This window comes from Sturnira hondurensis, unplaced genomic scaffold (genome assembly GCF_014824575.4).
Source record: "Sturnira hondurensis isolate 20B ecotype Veracruz unplaced genomic scaffold, ASM1482457v3 Scaffold0010600, whole genome shotgun sequence".
Classification (NCBI taxonomy): Eukaryota; Metazoa; Chordata; class Mammalia; order Chiroptera; family Phyllostomidae; genus Sturnira; species Sturnira hondurensis.
In genome coordinates this window covers 118,927-140,168 of record NW_028083231.1, presented here as the reverse complement: position 1 = coordinate 140,168, position 21,242 = coordinate 118,927, and the positions used below count along the sequence as shown (strand labels likewise).

The following is a 21,242-nucleotide window of genomic DNA, read 5'->3' as shown; positions in this document are numbered from 1 at the left end:
GCAGTCCAGGGAAGGTCTAGAAGATAGGAGAATCACCTCCTCCTAGGAGCCCTCCCTGTGCCCCTATCCCATGCCAGCACCTAAACCTCACTATGTCCTTCTGATCATTCATCACACTTGCTCACCATATTGCTTGCACATGAGCATCCTTGCTTCTGGCCCAGCAGCACATGCACTGTTGGGTGCAGGGAACAGTAGCAGTCAAGGCTGACTGACTCAGTGCCCAAGGATGGGTCAGAGAGGCAGAGGGGAGACCCAAGAAAGCACTGAAGCAGTGGGGAACCAGAAAAAAAAAACAGATATGGAGCAATCTGCAGAGGTGGGAGTGAGCAAGGAGCCAGCTAGACCTAGCAGGACGGGAAGGCCTGGAAGGCCCCAGAAGGAGGCTGGCAGAGTGTTCCTGGAGCTCTGGCCTGGCTGCTCTAACCAGGACCCAGAGGCTCATGGGGCCAGCAGCTGGGTGGGCTGAAGGTCAAGGGGAACTCTCATTGCTGCCACCTCCGTAGAAGGTCCCCTATGATCCCCTGGGAGCCCTCGCCCACTGGGTCACCTCCCAGACTCCTAGGCACTGCCTTCCAGAGACTTGAACCGAAGGCAGCCTTTTGTGCCTAAATGGAATCAGTGGCTTAAAGCCTGACCTCTGAGTTCACCCTGCTTCTCTCCTGGTCCTTGCCCTCCACCTTTGAAGCCAGGGCATAAACAGCTATAAGCCAGTTGTGGGAGGACAAGCTGCAGATGACTCCAGGCCCTTCTCCACACATAGGCCTACAGGGTGGCAATGGACTCAGATTGCCTCACCTGGGGTGCCCCCACCCGCAGCTGCTCACCAGCCCTGCCTTCCCCTGTCTCAGCCCCCTGCCTTTTTCCCTACACCCCCCACCTTTCACCCTGCTACCATCAAGCACCTGCTCAGCACTCTGGGCCCCAGGCTGGGCCCTGGGAAGTGGGTTGGGGTAGCAGTGATCCAACAAGGGCTAAGTGAGGGCTGGCTGCTCAGAGCAGGCACCCACCAGTGTGGTCTAGGGGCTTACCAGGGAAACCTGAGCCAGCCACTGGGCTCCTTTTCAGGTCAAGTTCTTGGCTCTTTCTAGCAGAAGAAGGGCCTTCTGCGAACGGGCCTCCCGGGGGCAGGGTTCTGGGCTGAGGGGCTAGACAGGTCCAGCAGGATCACCCAAGTCTCTGCAGCCCTTTGGGAGAAGTGTCTAGGGTGGGAATTTGGATCCTGTTCAGTGATGTTCCAGAGGTGCAGGGCATGCTGGGAAGCAGCCCTGGTCACCCTCAGTCTCATGCTGATGGGGGCAGATTCTTCCTCCCTCTGCTTATCGGTCAGCGCTGTCAGCCACTCATTCTTGTAGAGCTGAGACAGCTGCACACTGGCCTCCTCTGGAGCCTGGGGCCTCAGGAAATGCCTTCTCTTCCTTCCTGCCTTGCTCCCCATGCCTGCCCTCCCCTACCTCCTTCCAACCGTGCCTTCTGGCCTCCCACTAGCCAGCAAGGACGTACAGTTCCCAGCGTGCATCAGCTAGGGTCCAAGGTTGTTCCAGTGCTGCAGAGAACTGAGGCCCGGGGAGGAGAAGGGAGTGGGGAGGGGAGCCCAGGACTGAGGTGCTGCCTGGTTAGTCTGGGAGTGGCCCCCAAATTAGAGGGCCAGACCGAGTGACTCAGTGGGCCTTGGGCCGGGCATGCAGTCATGGCTTATTGCAGACTGCAAACCACAGACACGAGATCCTTCCAGGCACGAGAACCATATTTACAGAAATATTGCCCCGGCTGCATCCCCAACAATGGGGAAGATCTCCAAGGTGCACATATGCCCCTTGCAGGGTGCCACCTCATCACCAACCCCAGGCTCCCTCCAGGAGCATGCCAAGCTGATAACCTACGGTGAGTGCTGTGCAGGGGAGACTGAGGCTGGCACACCATTAGGCCTTCCCACCTAATTTTGGTGACATCCCTCCTGGTCTCTCCCCCCACCCCATACCTTGCTATGTGCTCTTCCTTCTACTGCCAACACATCCCTCTCTCTTACTCCTCTGCTTCAAGTTACCTCCTCCAGCAAGCCTTCCTGAGACTCTGGTGCTGTGCGCAGCCCTGGCATCCCAGCCTCCAGAGCAGTGCATGGTACAACAGAGGGCTGGCTGGAGGCACAAGGCTAGGTGAAGCTCCTGGGGCAATGGGCATGCCTTACATGTTTTTTTCCCCACTTTTTAAAGTTTTATTGAGATATAACTCACATATCATACAGTTCACCTATTTTAAAGTACAATTCAATGATAAGTTTTTATCTAGTATATTTATAGAGTGTACAACATCACCACAGTCAGTTTTAGAACATTTTTGTCATTGCAAAAAGAAAACTCATGCCAGCCCTGGCTGGGTGGCTCAGCGGATTGAGTGTGGGCCTGCAAACCAGGGGGTCTCCAGTTTGGTTCCAGGTCAGAGTGCACGCCTGGGTTTTCAGCTGGATCCCCAGTGAGGGGTGTATGGGAGGTAGCCACACATCGATGTTTCTCTCCTTCCCTTCCCCTCTCTCTAAAGATAAATAAATAAATCTTTAACCTTCTCTTTCTCCTTCCCTTCCCCTCTCTCTAAAGATAAATAAATAAATCTTTAACCAACAAAGAAAAGAAAACTCATGCCTTTTAGCTCTCACCCCTCCATTCCCCTGGCCCTCAGAGACCACTCACGTACTTTCTGTCCCTATAGATGTGCACATTCTGAACATGTCATGGGGAATCATGTAATTGGTGGTCTTTTGTGACAGGCTTCTTTCATGCAGCACAATGTTTTCTACGGGTTTTGGACCCTGCTCCTCCTAAACTCCATGACTGGGGATGCTGAAGCCTCCCCTACACAAGCCTCACAATATTAGTCTTTTTACTGCCAGACATGTTGGAATATATCTTCAATAAACAGTGAAAAACACACGCAAACAAGCAGACAAACTGACTGGCGTTGTCCAAAAGGGCATGTGTTCTCTCTAGTCTCCTGGTCTCAAACTTTTGCAAAAGCCTTGCCCACAAAAATAAGAACGAGCCTCAGCTCTCAGCCCGGAGCCTTCTTTCCACATGTCACCCTCCTCTGTGACCCAGCCTAGAGGCTTCTTGCAGCAGGCACCACAGCTTGGTCAGGACACCATGTATTCCAAGTCCCAGTTGGGACCCCTGAACAAGGTTCAGGTACAAGGCACCTGGAAGGGGGTCTGCCTGGAGATGTGGCTGGTACAAGGAAGGGGGTCTGGGTCCAGCCACATCTCCAGGCCGAACCTTCTAAATCCCACCTGTATGCGGGCCCTGGTCTGAGCACTGAATAACTAAATAACAGCTGACCAGATGGGCAGAACCCCCAGACCTCATCCCTGTTCTCCATCCATTGGACCAGCTTTTCCTTGGCCTCCCCTTGGCCTCTGCCTGCTCAGCTTTTCCTCTCTACATGCACTTTTCTCTTTCAATCTTGGCCGAGTTTTGTCCTGTCTTATTCACCTGCCTTAGTGTCTTCCCCTCTCAGCCTCCAAGTCTCCTGTGCATACCTCAGCGTCACTCCTTACTTCCGTTTCCCACTCCCTCTAAACCCTCACCTTTGTCTCCTGGGAGCTGCTCCTGCGGGAGTCTCCCTCCATGCAGTGTCAGCTTGTGACAGAGGCTGGCTCTAGCCTGGCCCCACTGCATGCTGGGTACATGAGTCAGGAGAAGAATGGGATCCCACTGAACAGGGAGGCCTTATACTCTAGATGCAGGTGGAGCTGGGCTCGCATGAGCCCTCAGGAAGTGGCCAAGCTTCCAGTGATTCCGTGGGTGTCAATGACAGCCTCTTCCTGGGATTCTTGGCTGGCTAGCCCAGTTAGTAAGTGGCCAGCACAGAGCTCAAGCCCTAAGGAAATGCCCACCCACAGAGCAGTTATCATATCCTAGGGGACCATCACAGATTGAGCAAAAGGATGACTGCTAGGCTCCTTCTCTCTGAATCAGCTTTCCCGCTCGGCTCCTCTGAGCTCCAGGGCAGGCAACCCGGGGAGGATCCCTAGAACTTGTGTGGCCCCCCTGCCACTCCCAGCTGACTCCCATCCTCGGATCCTGAGTTCACACAGAGAGGACCAGTTGCTCTTTTTTAGGAGAAAAGGAACTCTGGAGTGTGGGGTGGGGGGCATTTCCAGGGTTCCCAGGAGCCTAGATGGATCAAGTTTTTCCAGAAATCTGCAATGGTTGCCTCCCTGATCCCAGAGAACCACCTCCTTGTTCAGTCCTAGGCTGGCACAGGTTCTGGGCGGGCTCAGGACAGAATTCCAAGGCCACTCACTGGATTAGCAACCAGAGGCCGCCTCCCTCTCAATGCTCTTTCATTTCTGCCCTCTTGCCTTCCTCTGCTCAGCTCACTGCCAGAAAGCCAGTTCCCGCCTCCCTCTGGGCCTCAGTGTCCCCATCTGGGCAGTAGAAAGTTTGACTCTCTGAGGCTCTTAGTGGTCCTGCCCAGGGAAGCTAGGGGTCCTCGTGTGAGTGGGAGTGTGTGCCCCCTCACTGTGTGCTTGGGGCAGGAAGAGGGGGTGCTGGAGGTGGGTGTGTGAGCAGGAGCCGTGAGTGGGTGCAGCTAGCCCAGCCGTCTACAAGAAAATTGCTCCCTTTGAAGCTGCCAGGGGGGCTGAGAAGCCTGCCCCCCTCCTTCCCTTCCTCCCTCCCTCTCTCTCTCCTTCCCTTCCCAGCCCCACCAGCCCCCTCCCTCCTTTCCTCCCTCCCCGCCCCCTCCCCCGTCGGCCGGCCCGCCCAGCCTTTAGCCTCCCTCCCACCGCCTCTGTCTCCCTCTCTCCACTAACTGCCCAGGAGTGAGCAGCTGCTCTAGGCGGCCCAACAGACAGACAAGACAGACGCAAGGACTGTCCGACACCCAAGCCTGCCAACTAACCAGCCTGCACCCAGCGCTTCCCTTTCCCAGGTAGGACACCCACACTCACTGTCCCCACACCCCACGCTAGCCTTCAGCTGCCCTTGATGTCTCATCCCTGACTCTGTTGCCCCCTCACCATTCTTAAGAAGTCCCAGACCCTGACCCTGCTGCCCCCATGTCACCCCTCCATGTCCTTATCTTTGTCCCTGCTGCCCCCTTCCCGCCCTCTCCTGCCCCCAGTGCGGGTTCCCAGGGCAGTGCTGTAAGCTGTTGGTTCACGCCCCATCGTCGCCACCCTGTGGCACCGTTGGTCCTTGTTCGGTTTCTGCTTCTATTCCCATCCCTCTTCCAAGTGCCTTCTCTTCTCCCCTTTGATTTCGCTCAGCTCAGCTCCATGTCTGTTTTCTCTGCTCCATCTTGGGGTTGTTCCCCTAGGCTACTGCCCCAGGACATCACCAAGGCATGGCTGGGTGGCTGGCAGGCACCCCAGCTCCACCAATAGCCCTCTCCCTTTGCTGCAAGGCCCTGGGTGCACCCTGCACTCCCACCAGCCTCTCTCTCTCTACATTCTACTGCGGCAGGCAAGCCTACTCACTCAGGGTTTTTGGCCTGACCCAGGTCGGGAGGACCTCTGGGCCTCTGCCTGAGCTCTGGCCAAGAAGCCGTCCCCATTGTCTAGGACCAGTCCTTGGCAGGGGCTCAGAGACTTGGTTCTCTAGGCACGCCCGAGGCACCCTGCCCAGATATTCCTCGCTTACCCATGGGCTAATGCTCTGCCTCTGTCTCCTTCTGGGTGATGGGTGGGTCCACGGAGCCCTGGCCTCAAGCACCCCGAGCGGGGCTGCCTGGGTGGCTCAGCCCCATCTCCCCAGAACCCCATTGGAATGGGACTCAGAATCAGCATGGGGCAGAAAGAAACTCAGGCAACTATGCCATGCTACCCTGGGCAGGCCTGGCTTGGGGCCCCGTAAGGTTTCTGGGGACACTGGGTAGATGTTAGGCCACAGAGCCACTTCCAACCTGGGACACCATCATTCCAGGAGGGGTGCATTTAAGGATGGGTGAACTTCAATAGCTCCCTGACTAGATGCCCTGTCCCCCAAAGGCAGCCCAGACACTGGTGCCCGGGGCATCTTTTGAAAGGAGAGAGAGCCCCAGGTCTCAAGCAAAGTATAGCTGCAATGTTGCCCCCAGGACCCTTTGGGTAGGGAGGAGTGGCTCCTGGTTGCCCCATCCCCACCATTCCCACCCATTGCACAGAGGGGGCAACTAAGGGCCCGAGAGGGGCAGGAACCTGCTCACAATTGCACAGCCATTCAAGGGCAGAGGTAAAGTCAGGACCCAGGGGTTCTAACAGACAAATTTGAGCTATATTGACCCCATACCACCCAGGGAATCATCAAAGCTATTGGAATGTTGATGACAATAGCCTGTGGTCAACTCTAGTGGGAGATGATAGAAGTGAGAGGTAGCAAGGCCATGGACCACTGTCTTTCCTGCAAGCTCCCAAGATGGCTGGCATGTAGAGGGGCCTGTCCAGAGACTCAGGAGAGGAAGAGGGGAAAGAGAGCTCTCTGGGTGTGCCCTCGAGTGCCCTAGAAGGCTGGGGGATGGGAGTACCCCCTCCTTGCCGCACCATAGACTGGATTGGGGTCTGGGCACTGATTAGTGAGGGCTGCTGAGCAGAGCAGGAGGCCCAGTATCCCCCAGGGCAGGGCAGTGGGTGGCACCAAGTGGGGCAGAACTCAGTCAAGCCAGGGAGATTCATTGTTCTTGAACCATCTTCGGAAGGGTCACTCAGGTTGCAGATTCAGCCAGTCCCATCTGTCCCCAGGAGGCTCCTGCCTCAGTGCCCTCACCCCTCCCTGGCCTGCCAGCTCACCACCCCGAGGGCTTGATTGGGGCTAAGACAAGCCAGAGATGCTCCGGCCTCCCTCAGTGCCAACCCCTGCAAAAAAAAAAAAAAAAGGTTCTTGGGAATCCATATCCAGGAGTGCAAGTTCATGCAGAGTGAGAATACATGCACGAGACTACATTTGTGCAGGCAAGTGTGTTCTGGAAACATGCTGCTGCCTGTGCCATCTGCACCCTGGGTGAGCTGGTGCTGGGGTGGGGGCACCTTCATGTGGCTCTTGCCTGTGTCTGGCTACCGTGGCCAGCATGGGTGAGCCTGTGAGGGCAGGTCTATGCGGGTGCATTAAAAGGAAGGCGCAGAGCTGCCGCCAAGTTGCGGGGGCCAGGCAGCAGGAACAGAGGCCGGGAGCCAGGGAGCAGAGAGGGCTTCCATAGCCAGCCAGCTGCTGAGTGGTTGCCCTGGCCTGCCTGCTCACTGGTCCACCTTCAAGCCCCAAGGACCCAGGTTCCAGTGGGCACTGACCATCCACTGCTCTTTGCTCTGCCTGCCCTGAAGCAGAGACCAGGGTCCCCATTTAGTAGATGGGGAGTCTGGGCCTTTGCCAGTGGGTCCGGTGGCAGTTCCGTGTGAGCCCATTTTAGGGATCCAGAGAGTAGGGGTGCCAACCTTCTGACCATTATCCTGGGTGATCTCCGAGCATCGGCCCAGATTTCTCCCCTGTCCCACAGGTAGCCCTGGCCCATTGGAAGAGCATGAACAGGGAAGGATAGGAGGAAAGCAGGTATTTGTAAGACAGTGTTTCCTTTCGTTTTATTAAAAAATGTATTTTTTAAAGATTTTATTTATTTATTTTAGAGAGGGGAGGGGAGGGAAAGAGGAAGAGAAACATCCATGTGTGGTTGCCTCTGGCATGTGTCCCCCACCAGGGACCTGGCCCACAACTCAGGAATGTGCCCCGACTGGGAATCGAACCGGAGACCCTGTGATTCTCAGGCCGGCACTCAATCCACTGAGCCACACCAGCCAGGGGCAGAGTTTCCTTTCTTCAGCAAGATACTGCAGTTACTCAAGACCATAGTGTCCCTTCCAACTCCAGTATCAAGTCCCCAGAGGAGGGAGTTGTAATGAGCCTGAACGTGAGGGTTCACGTGAAAAGCAAGTAAGGCTTTCCAAGGGGGCTTCCCCTCTCTCCCACCAACACCCTGGTCTCTGAAGCCCCAGCGACTGGGCCACGGAGCTGCTGGCCCTGCAGGTGGCACACCCAGGGCCCCTCACCATCCTTGTACATCCTGATTGTTGAAGAGGTCTTCCCGGACCCACCAACACTTCACCCTACTCCTCCTGACCAGGCTCCCAGAGTGGAGGAGCTTGGTCTCTGCCCCAAGCTACTCTACCCCACACCTACTGGCCCTGCTGGTGGGAAGGGGAAAAATCGAGGGGCTGGGAGGTGACAGTGGCTCTCCAGAGTGCCCTGCAGTGAGTCTTGTGGTAGAATAAACCCCTGCTTCCTCTGAAGGCAGGCAGACCCCAACCCTGCTAGCTCTACCCGCTCCCTTCCTCTCCTTTTCTACTCACACATTGGGCCACCCACAGAAAGAACCCTTTCTGTAAATCCCAATTTAGAGGGGGCTATGCCAGGGGAATGGGGACATGTCTACTCAGACCTGGCCAGGCCTGAGGCCCACTGAGAGTAACTGGCCAGCCCCATGACTAGGCCCTCCTCCACCATTCCAGCTCAGCTCCCCACCTTCCAAATGGGAGGTACTGGGGTAGAGGCCCGTCCTCCACTTACAGCACACAGCCCAAGAGTCCCGAGTCCCAGAGCACTCCCCACTGGGACTCCAGGCTTCTAGAAGCCACCCCAGCCCTACCCTGTTTAGCTTCTCCACTCCCATCCTCTCGGCTCCAGGTAGGGGTAGCTCCTAGAATGGCCATGGAGGGCGCCTGCTAGCCCCAAGCCCACCAGCCTCAGCTCTTCTAGATATTGCTCAGCTCAACTCTCAGCCTGCAGCACAGCACTGACATTGTCAGCCACACTGACATTCGTGAGCCCAATGAAGGTGTAGGGACTCAGATGACTCGCATCTGCCCCCCTCCCTGTGGTGACATATCTCTCAGGTTTAGGGGGAGGTGGGCTAAGAGGGATCCCAGACTCCGTGTAACTCTGAACTCACCCTTGCTTCACCCCCACCCACTGCTTCTGGGAGGTCAGATGGCCAAACGGGATACAGCAGTCAGAGACCTGGCGGCTGCAAGATCGAAGATTTGGGGAAGAGAAGACGGGTTTGAAGGAGAAGGGCAGAAGGCAGAGAGAGGCTGGCTCCGGCAGCCCTCTCCCTGGAGACAGGGGAAGTCCTGGAGGCAGAGGAGAGTGTGACTTTGATACTCTCTGAAGTCCAAGTCCCAGCTCAACCTCCATTATGGTCCCCTGGGCCTTAGAGACTGCCCAGCTACAAAGCTGCCTGTAGCTTGGGAGCCCTAGAAGAAGCTGAAGGTGAACAGGTCCTGTAGCCTCTAGGCTAGCTACCAAGGGCTGAATCCCATCCCAGCCAGAGCCCCTGGAAGAGAGCTGGGACCTGAGGCAAGAAAGGGGGTGCAGTAAACCCTGGGCCCAGGAAAGAAAGGGGCTACAGCGCCTCCCTCCAGGGTGCCTGGCAACTCTCCTGCCCTGGGAACCAAGCCAAGCTCCCTTGCCTTGGCCTGGCTTAATAAGGAAATGAGGCAGGCAGGGCCCCAGGCTCTGGTAGCCAGGCTGAGAACATAGCCCTGGGGGGGGTCTGGCACCTGTAGGGACCTAAAATGCACCGGGAAACTTCCCTGGCCTGCCAGGATGGTGGCCTTTACAAGTGACTTCCTTGCAGATGGAGGCAGAGCTGGCCTGGTGGATATACTTGAGTCAAAACAGTGCCACCAGACCCATCAGTGAAAGGGGTAGGCCCCTCGGGCCGTGGGGAGCTATTGATGGTGGCAGCCAGAGAAAGGTGCGATGTTCCCAAAGGATTCATGGGGGCACAAGACCCACAGATCAGGGCTGTGCTTTCCAACAGCCTCACTTCCCAGCTGGGGTTAGGAAGCTGCCAAGGACTCTTTTCCAGGGACCCCAGGGGCTGGTCTAGCTCAGTAAGTGTAGGATCTTGTGGCTTTGGGGCTTTGCAGCAAAGTCTGCGATCAACGGCAGAGGGTGGGGCCAGACACATGGACAGTAGACAGACAGATGGCGGAGTCCCAGCTCCACCATTTCCTCAACATGTGGCCTTGGGCAAGAGTTTTGGGCAAACCCTTGTGCTTCCTTCTTATGGTCATTGGAAAATCATTTGAGTTCCCTGTCCCACCCTGGGAGGTGATAGCATCGTCCCTCTTCCTCAAAGATTGTAGAACATGGTGAAGAGTTCAAGGTTTCTTCATTGAGTGGGAGGATGAAGAAAGGCGCACAGCTTAGGTACACAAGGACCAGGAATTCAGAACCCCAAGCTGACCCAGGTCATCTGCTGCCCAACCCCTAGCGTGAGAGAAAGCCAGCAGTTCGACCCTCACACATTCCAGAGGTTTCCTGGCAGTGTGGGGGCAGGCATGGATGGCTCTTCTGCATATTGTAGGGAGGGAAGTCTGGCTTGGCCAGCACCGGCTGCCTCACCACCTTCCTGGTACCAGCCCATTGCTGGCTCCCTACAGCCTCTGATACCCATGTCCAAGTTGAGTCTGTCCCTGAAGACCCAGCTCTGCCCAGTCACCTCAGTGGCAGGGCCACAAAAGACACACTTGAGCATCTGACCCTCCTTGTAGCCCCTCTGGAGGGCATGCTGAGGCAATGCTGGTGGCTTCAGGGTAGCCTGGGTGCAGACACAGACAGGGTAGGCTCTAAGGTCCAAACCCTCCTCACTCCAGCTACCAGCCCTTCACACAATCACTCCTCCCACACACATATGTGGACTTTAGCAGACCCATGGGTGTTGCATGTCCCCTCTCTCTGGTTGACATCCAAGTGCAAAGTAGAGCTTTCAGGGGGCCAGTGGGCTCAGGCCTGAGAAGGCAGTAGGGAGCAGCCGAGGAGAGTCAGCCCAGGCGGCACCCCTGCCTCTGGCCTGCTGATTGAAGCTGGGCCAGGAGGGTCTGGTGAAAAGAGCTGGGGGCAGAGGGCCCCTGAGTCGCCTGTCTCTCTCACCCTACCCCCCCCCCCCACTTCAGTCCCAGGGACCTGACAGGGCTGAGTGGAAGGTGGCACGAGTGTCAGAGCTCAGGTCGAGCGGCTCAGTGGGGCCAGACACCTCAGGCTGAGGCCCAGGGACAGCGCCTGGCGTCTGCAACTTGGCAGTTGTGAGCCACACATCTGCCGGCAAGCTCCCAGGCCATGCCAGACCTCAAGTCCTGCTCCCGCCACCCTTGGCCTGGCCTGAATGCCTGGCATGGCCCCTCCATGTTCTCAGAGGCTGCCAGTGTGTCTTGTTTGGCTGTGTCCTGGAGCAATCCTTCTTGGAGGACTGCTCTGACTTTCAGAGGGCCAGACAAGAAGGGCCCTTTTGGGTCGGAGGCTCAGGCTCCAGGAAGCCCAGCCTCTTCTCTCATCCACACCTGTGGGCGCCAGGCCTGAGGCCTCACGGCCATTCCAGCTTCTTTCCTTTGCTCTGAGGAGGTGGGGGTCCAGGGAGCTCAGATCACACTTTGATGGGGTTGAGGCCCTCCCTAAGGTCGTTGGGGACATGCCTGGGGAGGCCAATGAAGGGAAACTGAAGCCCAAAGGCTCAGGTAGTATGGGGAGGTGGCATCGGGGTGACTTGCTGTGGGTCTCCCATTATCTGTCCATGAGGAGCTCCCACTTCCTGGGCTGTGGCCTTCCTGCCTCCGACATGTGTGTGTTCCTGAAAGGTGGGGGTCCGTGCGAGGCAGCGGGGAGAAGGTAGGGCCATGCTTAAACTAGGGCAGCTGTGCTTGTCTACAGCTGGACAGTCCCCCACCCTGATCATCACCAGCCTCAAACTCCTCCCCCCAGGCTGCCTGCACGGTCCACGCTGAGCCAGCCAGCCACCCGGAGACCCCATCGCCCCCACACCGCTCAGAGGCAAGGCTGAGGTCTGAAAGCTCAGGGCCTGCAGTTGGACCCCGTCTGAGGCTGACTGTGATGGGGGGAAATCTGTTTCTCTTTCTAGGCCTCAGTTTTCTCTTCCATGAAATGGAGATAGCAATTGTGCTAGATGCAGGGAAGCCTTCCTGCATCCCCTTGAGGCCCCTTCCTAGCTCTTTCTGGCTCTGCGGGGGTCTCTTACTGCCTTTTGCTGGCTCCTCATCCAGCTAGCCCCCTCCCCCTGCATAGTTCTGGCTGAGTCTTGTGCCAGTTCCTCAAGGGGAAATGAGGGCTGTGCTGGGAAGCCCGCCCAGCCCCTACCCCGCCAGCCTCCCCGTTGCCTGGGCCCAGCCAGGAACCGGGGAGAACCAGCCAAACCTTGTCCTCTGCCTCTGTCACGAGGCCCTGGTATAGGGCCTCCAAGCCCTCAGCCTCCCTTCCCCTCAGAGTGAGTCTGCGCTGCAGCCATCAGACATGGTTGCTTTGAGCTGGCCCATCCCCCTAGAGCAAGTCCCGCGAGACCACCTGGTTGGCCTTCCCAGAGCCTGTCCATCCTCTGCCCTAGTGGAGGAGCCAGACATCAAGGCAGATGTTCTCTGTGGAGATCCCCAGCCCTCTCCAGCTCCAGCAGGCTGCCCAGGACCTGTCTGCACCCACCTCTCCCCAGAGTCTCTCCTGGGCCTGGCCAGGCCACCATACCCGACCCCTACCTGTTCAGGTGGACTGTAGATCCCAGAGAATTCCAAGGTTCCTTCTGGGCATTCCAGCCCTGACTCATCCCTTCTGTGAGGTAGCGGCTTTGGCAGGGGTGCCAGACAAAGCGGGGAGCAGTCTCCTCCCTTTTTTTCTATTCCATCTTGCTCTCCTACCTTCATTCTCCCCTTCCTGTTCTCGCCCACTGCTCCTCCTCCTCCCAGCCCTGGGCATCCAGTGGCATCTGGGCAAGAGCCCTGTGCAGCGGCAACAGGCACGGGAGGCCTAGGCCTACGGTGCTCTGTCCTGAGAGTTGCAAACTTGAGGAAAGAAGGAGGGACCCGCTGTCCAGGTAGGCAAACCCCAGGCCTTCTCCCTACCTTGTGCCAAGGCCCTCTGGGGGCCCCCTGATGTCTGCATGGCCAGCCTGGGGCTGGTAGAACCTGTGATGTGATCAAAGAAGCCAGGGAAGCTGGATGCTGCCTTAGTGTGGGGGACCCTCACTTCCCTGTGACCTGGGATAGGCAGGCAGCTTCTCTGAACCTGTCACTGGGGGCCATGGCTCAGGAGGGCTGTTGGGACCCACTGGGGGTGCTCTGAGGCTCGCTCGGCAGCTCCTGGGCTCCTCCTGCCATCCCCACCAGCAGCTCTGTCCTCAGTGATGGAGGGAGCCAAAGCCGGCCATGTGACTTCTTGGTGGGGGTGGCTTCAGGAGGAGTGCAGGAGGGGACAGCAGGACGGGGATGAATGAGAATCTGAGGGGCAGAGCTATGTGCACAGACGTGGAGGAGGCCTCAGGCCCCACCCGGTAGCCAGCCCCTCTGTACCTCGGTGGGGCCCACCTAGGAAAGCAGCAGGCAGGGCCAAGCTGCTCCAAAAGTGCTGGCCTACAGTGGGCAGAGCCCTCCTCCCTCAGAGTCTCCCTTCCACCTCTGAAGCTAGCAGTCAGGTTCAGGGGGCTCACCTAGCCCCACCGATATCCCAAACAACCCCTCCCCTGGACAAGATGGACCCCAAGTGAGGGCCTCCCTGGGGTGAGACCAGTTTGGATCTGCAGGAGGCCCTGGCAATCAGCTGGACTCCCTGCCCAGAGATGCACCCAGGGCAGCCTCCTGCCCCCTGCCCCAAACCCTATGAGACAAACAGGGTGCGCACTCATTCCCGTTTAACAGATAGGAAAAAACGAGGCTGGGATTTTCCCTGGAAATCCTCGTAGGTGGGGGGTGATGGGAGAGGCACTGGCTCTGGCTCTTCCCTGTGTGGAGCTTTTGGCCAGAGGAGCCTCTGGCTGGGGGGCAGCCTCTGCTGGAGGAGGAAGGGGGCAGGCTGATGTGGGTGCCAGGGGCAGGCTCAGACAGAGAGTTTTCCCCCCACCTCCACCTTGCTGCCCAGCTTGGGGGGCCTCCAGACAAGCCTGACCCTGCTCGCCACTTTGAGGGGAGGCCGCTCCCCTGAGGGGGAGCAGCCAGCTCTCCAGAAGGATGGACGTTGGCAAAAGGAAGGTGGGAGCCCCGGGGCCCAGCCAGGGAAAGACTTGTGGGCCAAGGGAGGAAGCCAGGGTCCCAGGAAGCAGTGGGGAAGTGAATGGGGGGCTGTGCCCTCTCCACCTCTGTGATTTCTCTCATGGCTTTGGAGGACTCCCCTCTCTTTCTCCATTTTGCCTCTGGAACTAACCCAGGTCTGCGGAGCGTGACCAGCCTGGTACCTTGGCCTCTTGACTTTCTTAGAAAAATGTGGGTGTGCTGCAAGGTGGGGGGCTCAGGCAGGAAAGGAAGCGACTCATAATCCCCTAACTCAACCCTGACTGCCCACGTTGCCTTGAACATGTGGGATTGGCCCAGACCACAGCGGTATCTTCAAAGCATGTGGAGGGCAAATAATTGGGTTTCTTTCTCTGCCTCCTCCACTTGCCTCACTGACCCCCCAGGCAGCTGCCAGCTGACTCAGTGCGGTGTGCGCATGTGGGGGGGGGGGGTGCTGCAGACTCCATAATGGGAAGACACTGCATATCCCACTGAAGTCAGGTCCTGCCTGGGAGCACAGGGGAGCAGGAAGAGGCGCCCCTATCCTGCCAGGTACCTCCTGGCTGCCCACACTTCCCGTCTCTGCCACTCCAGCCCCAGTGATGGATGGGGGACATGGTGCTAACCCAGGAAGAACCTCAGTTCCTGGTGTTGGGAAGATGGCCAGGAAAGGGATGAGAGGATGGATGTGTGTACTGGGTAGGCCCTCCTGATGGCCCCTCCTCACCCTGGCCTTCTAGGTATGCCTACCATGTGGCCCCTCTGGCTCCTTGCGCCCCTGCTGGCCCTGAGCCAGGCCCTGCCCTTTGAACAGAAGGGCTTCTGGGACTTCACCCTGGACGATGGGCTGCCCATGCTCAATGATGAGGAAGCTTCGGGTGCGGACACGACCTCAGGAGTCCCCGACCTGGACTCCTCCCCGCCCACCTTCAGCGCCATGTGTCCTTTCGGCTGCCACTGCCACCTGCGGGTTGTTCAGTGCTCTGACCTGGGTCAGTCCTGGGGCTGTGGTGGGAGGGGTGTGTGGAGGCACAGGCGCAGTCTAAGTGCTCCTATCAAGGGGACACACATGTCTGTCCTGTGGTATGGACATGGAAGGATGGGAGCAGGGATGGGGTGGCCCTGAGCAGGCTTGGGGATCCTGACCTCCGTATGGGAAGGTGTCCAGTTGTCTGGCTGCAAATGAATGGGGAGTGAGAAGAGCCTCGGTGTGCCTGGCTGTGGGGGAGTCCCTGCGTGCGTGTCTGTTTGTCTGTGTCCCCGTACTCTGAGCCTCTCCGGGGTTGTGGCCTGGGCTCACACATTGGTGATGGTGGTGCCCCCAGGTCTGAAGGCTGTGCCCAAGGAGATTTCACCTGACACCACATTGCTGGACCTGCAAAACAACGACATCACCGAGCTCCGCAAGGATGACTTCAAAGGCCTCCAGCACCTCTACGTAAGCCTGCCCTGGCCCTTTTGAGGGGCTGAGAAGACACGGATGGTCTGCAGCTGGGGGGTCGGGTCCAGATGGGTGTGTGCACACACTAGTAGAGTGTGAGAGGGGACGGGGGCCCATGGAGTCCTGAGAGAAGTCTGGAAGTGGTCATTGAGGGAGTGCCAAGGGTCAGGGTCACATGTGTGGGTGTCGGCAACAAAAGTGCAGGACAAGATCACTCGTGATCACTTAGTTCCCTTTTCAGCTGGAAATGTTTTTTATTTGATTGGTTTTTCCCAAAAATATATTGCATCATAGCCAGGGTGCAAGTGGGGAAACTGAGGCTCAGAAAAGCGCTGAGCTGCGCTAGGCAGTAGTGGCATCGCCAGGCCTGAGTGCTAGCTCCCAGCTCTGCAACGTGCCCATGAGCAGATGGATCTCTCTGAGGCCCAGCTGTGAAGTCCCAATAATCTCCAGCTCAGGTGGGCAGAGGAGTGAGAGAGGAGAGGGCAGGGTGGGCTGGGGAGCCAGTGCCTCCACCTCCAACGCCCACCCCACAGGCTCTTGTCCTGGTGAACAACAAGATCTCGAAGATACACGAGAAGGCTTTCAGCCCTCTGCGGAAGCTGCAGAAGCTCTATATCTCCAAGAACCACCTGGTGGAGATCCCTCCCAACCTGCCTAGCTGCCTGGTGGAGCTCCGCATCCATGACAACCGCATCCGAAAGGTGCCCAAGGGTGTGTTCAGTGGGCTGCGCAACATGAACTGCATTGGTGAGTGTGGTCCTGGCCGGGGACAGTCCTCACTCTGGTGGCTGGCAGGGAGGGTCAGGGAGAGGGACCTCTTCATGGGTCTCACAGAATGTTCTGGAGCCTTGTCTAGGGGGCATGTCCTAGAGCCACCAAACCAAGGTGAAGAGAATCCACACAGAAAGGGAAGGAAAAGGGCCAGTGCCACCAGACAGCTGGCCAGGGCCTGCCATGGGCTCTCCCTTGTACCACCTGCCCCACGAGGCCGATGCCAGGACCCCTTGGGGGCTAGTGGTCTTGAACAGTGGCTGCTTTCAGCAGGAGAAAGGAGAGCAGGGAATTAGCAAGGTCTGTTAGGCCAGCCCAAGTCAGGAAGCCAACAGACCCTGGGGTGTTTGGGCAGCAGTTCTGCTCTGGCCCTGGGGCTGAGGCGGCCTCTCTCCTAGAGATGGGTGGGAATCCCCTGGAAAACAGTGGCTTTGAACCTGGAGCCTTTGATGGCCTGAAGCTCAACTATCTTCGCATCTCTGAGGCCAAGCTCACCGGCATCCCCAAAGGTAGGAAAACCACCCTTTCTTCCCTTGGTGGGCAAAGCTGGGGGTCCAGAGCCTTTGGCGGCCCCCTCTCCACCACCCCGCCCCCCTCACAGCACCAGCCACACACTCCTGTATTCATCTCAAAGTGCCCTTTCCCACCACCACCCCACCCTGCCCCGGCAGACCTGCCTGAGACCCTGAATGAACTCCATCTGGACCACAACAAAATTCAGGCTATTGAGCTGGAGGATCTGCTCCGCTACTCCAAACTGTACAGGTGGGTTGGGGGGCTGAGGCGGGTGACCGGCCCCACAGTCCTTTTCTCCTCTGGCCTCTCAGAACATCTCCTCCATCCCTTTGCAGGCTGGGCCTGGGCCACAACCAGATCCGCATGATTGAGAATGGAAGCCTGAGTTTTCTGCCCACCCTGAGGGAGCTGCACTTGGACAATAACAAGCTGTCCAAGGTGCCTGCTGGCCTTCCGGATCTCAAGCTACTCCAGGTGAAAGCTGAGGGTGGGGGCAATCCCAGTACCAAGTTCTTGAAGACTGGGGGAGGGGCACAGCCCATGTCCCCAGGGCAGTTCCTTGGCCCCCTGCCCCTCCTGGTGTAGGTCCCAGGTAGAGAGCAGAACGAGAACTCCCTGTGCAAGTGGCAGCCGCGTGGTCTGGCGGATTACTCCACCTCTGCCTCCTCACCTGGAAAGGAGCAGCTAGGGGGACCTCTCCTTCAGGGCCAATGGTCTATGCTGAGGAAGAGGAGGAGGAGAGTAGGACAGCAAGGAGGGTGGGGCAGGGGTAGAGAGCAGTTGTAAGGGATGAGTAGGAGGTGGCCTGGTGATGCTGGAACTGAAGGTCTCCCAAGAGGGCAAGGCCTCAGAGGCGGTCGGGGAACATTGAGGGCACGGGGATGTACAAATAAATATGTGCCAAGACAGGGACAGCCCAGGGCAAGAGGTGGGCTGATGGGGGAAGGGGTGTGCAGGGTCTTGCCTGTTGTTGTCTCAAGGGGCCCTTTCTTGGCTTGGTTTCCAGTCACACTGGCAAACTTGGCTTCGCCCAGCCCTTCCCTGGTTCCCAGTCTCTTCCTCAGCCCCATTCACAAGTGCCAGGAGACCCGCTTTCCCCACAAGGTACCCAGGCAGAGGCGAGTCCAACGGAGCCCTGTGAGCGGGGCAGCCCAGCTGCAACAGCATCGCTGGCAATGCCGATCTGAGTGTGCCCTCTAGTGGCCAGTTCCTCTCAGCCTCTAGAGGGCGCTGTTGCAGATCAGCCTCTCCTCCCATCACTGGGCTTCTCGCCCACTCACCCTCCTGTTCGTTCTGCCCCTCCCCTACAGAAGGGCTTCGGGAGTTGGGGGAGGCTGATAGAGGGCAAGTGCCCCTGAGGACTGGGAGGAAAAGGAAATCAACCTGAAGGTTCTTTCTCCTCTCATGCCCCCGGGCTCCTGGAATGAGAGGCTGAGGTGGGCTGGCCAGGAGTTTGGCGAACCCAGAAGGAAGGCCAGGGGCCCTCTGTGAGCCCAAGGTGCCATCTTTCCTGCATGGACAACCCACCCCATCCCCTGACCCTCATGTGTCCCTCACCTCCCACCCACCACTCACCCACCTGAGCCCTGATCACACACCCGCCTGACCACCATACTCAAGCCATGGTTTGTTCCTCCCGGTGGGAGAACTACATCTGGGCCCTCAAAGGGCTGTTTGGAATGCAATGCAATGAAGTGATGTCCCCATGGCCACCAGGCCAGACTTGGGAAAGGTGGTTGAGGCGCCTGGGCCATTGGCACTGAAACTAGGCCATGCCCCTCTGTCGCAGGTTGTCTACCTACACACCAACAATATCACCAAGGTGGGCGTCAACGACTTCTGCCCCATAGGCTTCGGGGTCAAGCGGGCCTACTACAACGGCATCAGCCTCTTCAACAATCCTGTGCCTTACTGGGAGGTGCAGCCGGCCACCTTCCGCTGTGTGACTGACCGCCTGGCCATCCAATTTGGCAACTACAAAAAGTAGAGGCAGCAACAGCCTTGTGGTGGCCTGGGCCAGGTCTCTGGGAAGCACAGGGAACATCCTGAGGGGGTGGCAGAGAAAGGGAGCGAAGCCAGTGTCCAGCTGCACCCAACCCAGCCCCACCCTTTATCCCCAACCCCCACTCTCTGCCCCCCACACCTTTGCCCTGGCTCCCAAGTGTCCAGGTGGGGCACAAGGCCCAGACCTCATCACATGTCCCCTTAGCTTCAGAGCTGCCCCTCTCCATCATCATAGCCACTCAGAGGCACCCCTGCCAAATGTTTTGCCATTTCGCCCTGAAACCAAATTTTCTGAAGCCCCAGTACAAGAAAAGCAGTCCCCAGGTCTGGGGGCAGAAGGAGACGAGCAGGGATGGAGACCGCAGATCCTATCGAACCCAGTGCACCTGGCTGGTGCACATTCCTCCACCACATGAACTTGCAGCTTCTGGCCCTCATTGACCTGGTCTGCTACCCTTGGTCTCGAATGATCCCCCATCTTTATGCAAGTTCACAGCCCAACCATCCAAGCCTCCTTGCTCTACTGGCTCCTAAGCCAGTCCTGTCCCTCTCTCTCTATCTCCCTTTCTTGTCCTCCCTCTTCTCTCTTAACGTCCTTCTGCTGGATCTGGTGTCTGCAATGAGAGGCCTCTGCCCAGCCCCTACCCAGGCAAGCCAGCCAGCGGGTGAGGAGGCAGTTGCCCCCCCACCGCTGCCTACTCTGCCCAGGCCTCTCCCCCAAGCTCAGATGGTCCTGGAGGAGGCAGGTGGAGGTGCTGCACCCCGCACACACTCTAGTCAAGACCCTGGAAGTCAGGCCCCCAGGAGGGGCCCAGCATCCCACTGAAGTCCCAAATATGATTTTCATGGTCCCCCCTTCCCCTTAATGGCTAGGTCTCCCCCCACCTTGCTTTCAGCCCTTGGTGCAGAGTTTCGAGCAATCACACCCAGCTTGAGGAGGGGCTGCTTCTGAGGTCGGTTGTTGTCTTTCAATTAAAGAAGCACTGTGCAATATGGCTCTGTGTGTCACCGTTCTTGGGGTGGCACTGGGGACCGAGGAGAAAAGAGAGCCACAAAGGGGCTACCTCTGGCCAGCTCCCAGGCTCTTCATCTCTGTGCCCTCTCCAAGCCTGGGGCTTCTTCCTCTTTGCTGTTTTCCCTGTGATCAGGTGGAGATCCTGGGAACCCCTGGGTATGAGACTGTGCAAGGAGACCCAGGCAACCAGGTGAAAGGCCCCGGCCTGGCCCTTTCCCCTCCCTTCCGGGCACTTCTGTCGCCCCAGCTTTCCTTAGACTAGGTTCCTGAAGCAGACCCACCAAGGTAGCCTCTGCCCTCTCAGAGCAGAGCATTTGCAGAGCACTAGGCTAGGTCCCCCTTCCAGCGAAGCCAGGAAATCCTAGGGGACCTACTGACTGCCCCTCTTGATGCATTTCTGTGTCAGCACCAGGAGGCACACTCCCGGCCAGGGCAGCGTGCTGTGTGCTGTGTGCTGTGTGCCCATCTGTGCTGACCTGGCCTGGGTTCCCGACACAAGCTCCACCCTGCAAGGATACACTGTATGCCAACAGAGCCCAGCCCAGGTTTCAGTGTGCTGGTGGCCAGCTCCCAAGAGAGGATCCAGAGCACAGCCTGGAAATCCTGCTCACTAGACACACAGGTCTGCCCTGGAGAGGGCAGTATGGGGGGCAGTCCCCAGAGCAATGCCCCCTCAGATGGCATGCCCAGAGGGCTGAGGTGGCAGTGAGCTAGAATCTGGCTACTCTCCTTTGGTCCTACATGAGGTGCTTCACTTCCAGGGGTGGGAGCCAGGTCTTCCCTGGGCAGCCACAACCTGCTCAAGAAAATGAATGGAGCAGGCAGGGCCCAATGGCAGTGGCAGCCCAAGAGAAAAGGAGCCCAGAGAAATAGCACGCTGCCTACGAGCCCACAGCCACCTGTCCGCCCACCTGGCCTGGCACTGGGGTACCCAGTGTCCCCAGGTTCCTCCTTTTGGGGATGGGAGGCACCCCTCACTGTGGTGGCCCAGCGATAGAATGTCACCCGTCGGCATCATAGCACTATTCTGGGCCATGTGCTCCACAGCCCGGCAATCTCTGCTGAGCTGGGCAGGCTCAGGGCAAGGGCACTGGCCAAGGGCCAGGAGTCAGGGCCTCGGTCAAGTCCCCTCACTGGCCAGGAGGAGGGGCAGTCAGCACCTTAGCACTGGGGCCTGACAGAGTCGGAAACTTGGAGCCCGCAGGCTGTTTCTCTGTGGGAGGGTGCGGGGCACCGGATCGTGCAGTGCAGGGCCGACACAGCCCCTCCCCCCCGAGGGTCTCTGTCTTCTCTCCCTCCATGCCTCCCAGCCTTCCTGCCATTTCTTTCCTCTCTGCCTCCCTCTCACTAGGAACACAGGTGACACAATAAGCTAGTGGGACAAGAGTGATAACACTGTTAGGTGCAGAGGAGACCCCTCTGGCTGGACCCCAAGGAAGGTGTCCGATAAGCCTGGTAAGTCACCCTTCACAGTAAGGGACAGT

At 58.1% G+C, this 21,242-nt stretch overlaps 1 protein-coding gene across 1 annotated transcript; it reads left to right on the top strand.

Moving 5' to 3' along the window:
• The first annotated feature begins 4,785 nt into the window (after positions 1-4,785).
• Positions 4,786-19,738, top strand: BGN (biglycan). Its single transcript, XM_037059240.1, has 8 exons — positions 4,786-4,926; positions 14,749-15,000; positions 15,334-15,446; positions 15,986-16,199; positions 16,622-16,732; positions 16,895-16,988; positions 17,075-17,213; positions 18,529-19,738. Exons 2-8 carry the CDS (start codon positions 14,751-14,753, stop codon positions 18,724-18,726), a joined length of 1,119 nt encoding a protein of 372 aa, XP_036915135.1. The 5' UTR covers positions 4,786-4,926; positions 14,749-14,750; the 3' UTR covers positions 18,727-19,738.
• Positions 19,739-21,242: the final 1,504 nt, after the last annotated feature.

Coding starts and splice junctions, on each gene's coding strand:
- BGN (XM_037059240.1), top strand. CDS start 14,751: ATGCCTACCATGTGGCCCCTCTGGCTCCTTGCGCCCCTGCTGGCCCTG. Junction 15,447..15,985: donor AAGGCCTCCAGCACCTCTAC/GTAAGCCTGCCC, acceptor CCCACCCCACAG/GCTCTTGTCCTGGTGAACAA. Junction 16,733..16,894: donor GCTCACCGGCATCCCCAAAG/GTAGGAAAACCA, acceptor CTGCCCCGGCAG/ACCTGCCTGAGACCCTGAAT.